The following is a 6,000-nucleotide window of genomic DNA, read 5'->3' as shown; positions in this document are numbered from 1 at the left end:
ATTTAACGATGTTTAAAGTCGTATGACACCTTACCTTCATCGCCTGCGGTCACACACACAGTCAATAAAGAGAACAGAGTGAGAAAGATCATGGTGACTCTTCTGAACCTGGACAGACGCTGAGAAGAGAAGAGAAGAGGAGCCCGGGGCTGTGTTCTTGTACGTGGAGCGTCCTCCTCTGATTGGTGGAGGTGTGTGAACCGGACAGGTGTGCGGCTCACGCTCCGGACAAACACTGTGCGATTACGTGTCACTCAACACACACGTGTGAAAATGAACCTCACTGCAGAAACACACGACTGTAAAATACCTTAGGAGGAGATTCACAATGCTGGACATCAGAAGATCTCTGCTTCATTTGGCATATTAAGAAATCTTGGTAGCACTTTATTTTACAGTCCTGTTCCTCATGTACATACTATGTACTTATTATAGTAATTACAATAACTATGTAATAACTAGATACTAACCCTGAACCTACCCCTAAACCTAACACTACCCCATGTAGTTACCCTTTATTACCAGAACCTTCTTAGATAAATACACTGTAAGTACACTATAAGTACATGTTAGTACACGTACTGTAAAATAAAGTGCAACCGAAATCTTTTTATTCACATTATCAAGTGCTTCTTTTTTTGGACACTGACTCTCTCCAAATGCACCGTCATGAAAACAGCACTGACCGTGTTTCTAAATGACATTTAAATGAAGACAGTATTTATTACAGCATTAAGTAGAGTATTGGGTAGTAGGGGAGATCAGTGATTATGAGGTTATAATGTGTCTCACGCTGAGATCAACATGGATTTGAAATGTTCTGCATCAGTTTATTGTGCAGATGTGCTCAAATGAGCCAGAACAGATATAAACTCATGAAACAGACGATGAATGCTCAGTATTTGAGCAGAAGAACACAAAGATGTTGAGATGCTTCTCCAGACATCACTCGTGTCGTCTAACACTCATTGACATGCTCAAGATGTGAAACGATCACCTCAGGGATCCGCTGGACGTGTTTGTGTTCTTTTGGTTAAACCGATGTGTTCCAGTTAAACAGGTTCATGTCAGGACAGATTAGGAGTCTCTTCTCACTGCAGGATCCAGATACTCAGGATCTAAAATAGAGCTAATGTTCTGCTCAAAGAACTGTTTTCATAGAGTTATGCAACATTTAACCCCGAGGAAAGATCCGAGGATACAGCAGCGTCTACACTTTCTGGAGAGACATGAAGTCACAAAACTTTCTGCTGAACACTGGGTTTATGGAAAGGACATCGATGTCCATTTATTGACACAAAGTCCAGTCTTCACATGCTCTCAGAATGATCGGAAGTACAAGTTAGGAATCAGGTCATATTTACTATTGGGAAACTGAACATTTTAATAGAAAAGTTTCAAAGTTGGACCGTCAAAGCCTTTAAACATGGCAGATGAGAGATATCACTCGTGACTGTTAAGACATTTGATTTTCTTACAACTTGTATTTATTGTACATAGCAAAAAATAGCATTTATTTGACTGAAACTTCCGATTCTAGATAGCTAATACAGTCGGTCAATGAAAGGAACACTACATTTAAACAAAATCTGGAAGATATTATCTAAATGTCTTCAATAGATTTAGGCCTTAATAAGATTTCCCATAGAAAGAGTCCAGAATGAACCTGACGTCCTCTGATTCTGATTCTTCAGGACAACACGACAAACTCATAATAACGAATTCAGAAGTGGGATGTTCATTCTGATTGCATGTGGAAGCAGCATAAGACAATCTCTCATTAGCTGATCTGCACATGAATCTCTCTGAAAGACCACGAGCACATCTTCAGAGACCGACTGAACACGTGTCACTGCGAAAACAAGACAGCAACAAATGAACAAACACGTGAGAACACTCCAGTATATGTTGATGGGAAGAATGCTAATTATACAGCCACCGTAACAACGCTCAGGACAGCCGATGGGGATTGTGGATTAGAGCTGCTTATTCTTGAATTAGTTCATCTATAACCGTGTGTGTGTGTCGCATCAGGTGTGTTTTTCTCTCAGTGTCAGCTGCTGGGTTTTTAAGTTGCTCAAAGCTAAAAACAGTTGCGAACGGTGCGTCATCTTCACCCCGGCAGACACAGGTCAGAGAAAAGACTGAAAACACTGATCTGAGACCAGAAATGACTCATAAAATCATCACGACCTCACACCACATCTGAGCTTGGGGTAGATGACAAAAGGCGTTTGTTATCACAATCTTATAAATCTGTAGTAGGACAGACACAAAATGCATTTGCAAAAGTGCTGTTTGTTTACTGTTCATTTGATTGGTCTTATAGTTTTTGGTAAAGCATTTAATATAAACCATAAACCTGAATGATGCAGCATGTGCTGAGAATATGAAACTGCTTATCAATCAACTAAATGACTATGTGAATGCAGGTATCTGAACACACATTCATCATATTTCAGCACAGCTCATGGTAATGACACACATGTGGACGTGTTAAACTATGACTGTTTCCACACACGTGTCCTCACCAACACACAGATCTTAAAATACTCCAGGTGTCCCTCGATCTGTTTCTGTGGGATTAGATGAGCGCTATAAAAGAGTCCAGCAGACACACTGGACACGAGCTGGACCTGAGAAACACAGAAGAAGAAGCAGAAACTACAGCAGACGGTAAGAGATTCACCTCACCTGAGACAGAAACACACCTACAGCACCACATACTGAGAAACTCACTACACACACAACACACACACACACACATGAGAGAAGAGGAGAAAACCACAGAAAACTACACAGACAGACTGGACTGATAAAGAGCAGATAGAAAATAAACAATGAGGTGCCTACAGACATTCAGTTAAAGATTAAATAAAGACTCTCTCTACAGGTGCAGTGCAGAAATTACTCCTCAAACTGAGAATCTGGACAGTAGATATTCTACAGTGGAAACCAATTTAGACAAAAACACATATCTGTCAGATTTCAGATTCAGACTATTCTTAATGTGTTTTAGAGCGCTGGGCATTTCCTCGCTGAGATTATGTAAAGAGCTTATTATTCACACTGTCTGTGTATATCACAAGGCAAACAGCTGCTGGTAAATCAACTCATTGTGTAACCGGCAGATTAGGATTAACAAAATCCCAAAATGAGAAGATTAGCAGCAAACGTGTGGAGGACATGAGTAAAGAGCGAGAACGTGATCAGATGAGGAAACAATTAAAGCTCTAATGGAGACAACATACTCACTTTTTAAAGAAAACATTTATGTTTTAGTAAGTGGCAGACATGGACGTCCCAACACCCGCTGAGAAGAGAGGTCCCCCAAGGTTCAAGCAGAGGACCGCTCGCACCTTCAAGAGCAAGGCTCCCAAACCCGGACAGAAAGGCTTCGGAGATGACATCCCTGGAATGGAGGGTCTGGGCACAGGTAAGAGACCGGCTACAAGAGTTTCAGCTCTAGTATAGTTATACAGCGACAATCCTGACAGCTGTCTTTCTCTGGTTTTTGCGCAGACATCACGGTGATCTGCCCCTGGGAAGCTTATGGTGACATGGAGCTTAGTGATCTGGCTAAATATGGGATCGTGTAGCCTCCTGCTCTCTTCCTGAGATCATCCATCAGCCAGTATCACTGAGTATCACTAGTCTATAGAATCGTCCATTTATGCCAAGACTGAACCGACAGCAGATGCTCTCAGGCCAACACACAGAGAAGATGGGATGTGATTAATAGACCGGGGAAAGGACACCGTAGCTCTTTCATCACGAGGTCAGAGGTCTTCACTGGAGCTCTTAGCAGCAGGAATCTATCTCACAGCCAGAAAATATTATCTCTTTCCTAATGTTGTAGAAAAATAAAGAAATATGTTCAAATCAACTCTACTTTTCTGAACTGTAAATATGATTGTGTTTGTGTCAATCGTTGATTTGGCAGTAGAACACAAACATAAACAATTTCCCATAAATCTGTGTGATGATAATTTTCTGTTAAAACCTTTAAACTGGGACCATTATAAGACGATTTAATCCAAGGTTTTCGCTTCATACACTCTTAGGTATGTCCAAATATGAATCACAAACCAAGAAAAGGGTTTTCATAAATATCCATTGGTATTGGTGAAATAAAATTACTAAGCTTTAGCTTTATCCTTATTTCTGTTTTATCATGTGACAGAAAGTCTAAGGACTTCTCGAGCCATATGGTTTACCCATCTAATCTGCAGCCTGTTATGCATCAAACTAAGATTGCTGTTGAGACAAAAAACTATATTCAAATAGATAATGCAGAAGTCAATATTAGAAATAATATTATACCCATTTTAAACACGTTTGACCTGATTCAGCATGTGCATGGACCCACACACAAAGGTGGACACACTCAGATAGGTAGCACTATCTGATCACTTCTGTATTTTCTTTGATATATTGATCTCTGCTACCACTGAATCTAGATCTGTCTCTGTCAGAAGGAGATGCATTAACAAGAACACAAGTGAACTATTTATGGAGGCTATATCTTTAACACCAAGCAGAGTCTGCAGACTCTGTTGATATTCTCCTTGATTCCTTCAACTCAAAAGTTAAGAATGTTATTGATGATATTGCACCAATAATAGTCAGTAAGAAAACAAACAGACAGAAATCAGTTTGGAGAAGATCAACAGCAGTTCAGACTATGAAAAGACAATGCAGAAAAGCAGAGAGGATGTGGAGGAAGACGAAACTTGAAATTCACTATAGCATCTATAAAACCAGCCTTCATGCCTTTAATGTAAAACTAGCCACAGCTAGACAGAACTTCTTCTCAAACCTTATAAACAGTAACTTAAATAACACTCATACTCTTTTTGCCACTGTTGAGAGACTGACAACCCCCCCAAGTCAGATTCCCAGTGAAATGCTCTCAGACAGAAAATGCAAAGCAATGCAATGCAAAGATTTTGGAAGAAATAGTTCAGCACCTTAAATGGTCAACCTGCTATCTTGACACGCTTCCCATATATTTTTTCAAAAGGGTGCTAGACTGTTTAGAAGCCTGTGAACGGCTCGCTTCTTTCTGGGACTTTTTCTGACTCCCTGAAAACTGCTCGTCCTGAAAAATAGCAATGTTGATAACAACATATTGAGCAACTATAGACCAACATCAAATCTTCCTTTTATAGGCAAGATTATTAAAAAAGGTTGTTTTTAATCAACTTAACTACTACTTCAACTCAAATGGATACCTGGACAATTTTCAATCTGGTTTCTGACTGCATCTCAGCACAGAAGGACTGGAAAACTGGGTCGGGCTTTCTGGGATGGTACTCAAATGGTTCAGGTCATACTTAGAAGGGAGAGGCTATTATGTGAGTCTAGGAGAGCACAAGTCTAAGTGGACGTCCATGACATGCGGAGTCCCACAAGGCTCAATTCTTGCACCGCTCTTGTTTAGCCTGTATATGCTTCCACTGAGTCAAATAATGAGAAAGAACCAAATTGCCTACCACAGCTATGCTGATGATACCCAGATTTACCTAGCCTTATCTCAAAATGACTACAGCCCCATTGACTCCCTCTGCCAATGCATTGATGAAATTAATAGTTGGATGTGCCAGAACTTTCTTCAGCTAAACAAGGAAAAAACTGAAGTCATTGGATTTGGATTGTGTTCAAGGTGAATGCATACCTTGACTCTAGGGGTCAAACAACTAAAAATCAAGTCAGGAATCTTGGTGTGATTCTGGAGACAGACCTTAGTTTCAGTAGTCATGTCAAAGCAGTAACTAAATCAGCATACTATCATTTAAAAAACATCGCAAGAATTAGATGTTTTATTTCCAGTCAAGATTTGGAGAAACTAGTACATGCCTTTATCACCAGCAGGGTGGACTATTGTAATGGACTCCTCACCGGCCTTCCCAAAAACACCATTAGACAGCAGAAATATATTGCAGATATGTTCACTTAATATAAGCCTAACAGAGCACTCCAATCACTAGGATCGAGTCA

The 6,000-nt window shown here is 40.1% G+C and overlaps 2 protein-coding genes across 2 annotated transcripts in view; one reads left to right on the top strand and one right to left on the bottom strand.

Annotated features, from left to right (window-relative positions):
• Positions 1-6,000, bottom strand: part of LOC128015079 (endoplasmic reticulum resident protein 27) — a gene marked incomplete at its 5' end in the record, with an annotated part of 12,049 nt that overhangs the window by 4,769 nt on the left and 1,280 nt on the right. Inside the window, 3 exons of the mRNA XM_052598784.1 lie at positions 35-253; positions 2,522-2,636; positions 3,360-3,426. Of these exons, the coding sequence (XP_052454744.1) occupies positions 35-253; positions 2,522-2,636; positions 3,360-3,426 (401 nt within the window). The remainder of the gene's footprint in view (positions 1-34; positions 254-2,521; positions 2,637-3,359; positions 3,427-6,000) is intronic.
• LOC128015308 (retinal cone rhodopsin-sensitive cGMP 3',5'-cyclic phosphodiesterase subunit gamma) lies at positions 2,549-3,886 on the top strand. The gene is made up of 3 exons (XM_052599031.1): positions 2,549-2,676; positions 3,283-3,436; positions 3,523-3,886. The coding sequence occupies exons 2-3, from the start codon at positions 3,295-3,297 to the stop codon at positions 3,597-3,599; spliced, it is 219 nt and encodes a 72-aa protein (XP_052454991.1). The 5' UTR covers positions 2,549-2,676; positions 3,283-3,294; the 3' UTR covers positions 3,600-3,886.

Source organism: Carassius gibelio, chromosome A6 (genome assembly GCF_023724105.1).
Source record: "Carassius gibelio isolate Cgi1373 ecotype wild population from Czech Republic chromosome A6, carGib1.2-hapl.c, whole genome shotgun sequence".
NCBI classification, from domain to species: domain Eukaryota; kingdom Metazoa; phylum Chordata; class Actinopteri; order Cypriniformes; family Cyprinidae; genus Carassius; species Carassius gibelio.
The sequence above is the reverse complement of the archived record's forward strand: the minus strand, read 5'-3'. Positions and strand labels throughout refer to the sequence as shown.

Bases quoted from the DNA above. Each gene is read 5' to 3' on its own strand.
- LOC128015308 (XM_052599031.1), top strand. From the start codon at position 3,295: ATGGACGTCCCAACACCCGCTGAGAAGAGAGGTCCCCCAAGGTTCAAG. The intron at 3,437-3,522 runs GTAAGAGACCGG...GTTTTTGCGCAG, and splicing joins AATGGAGGGTCTGGGCACAG to ACATCACGGTGATCTGCCCC.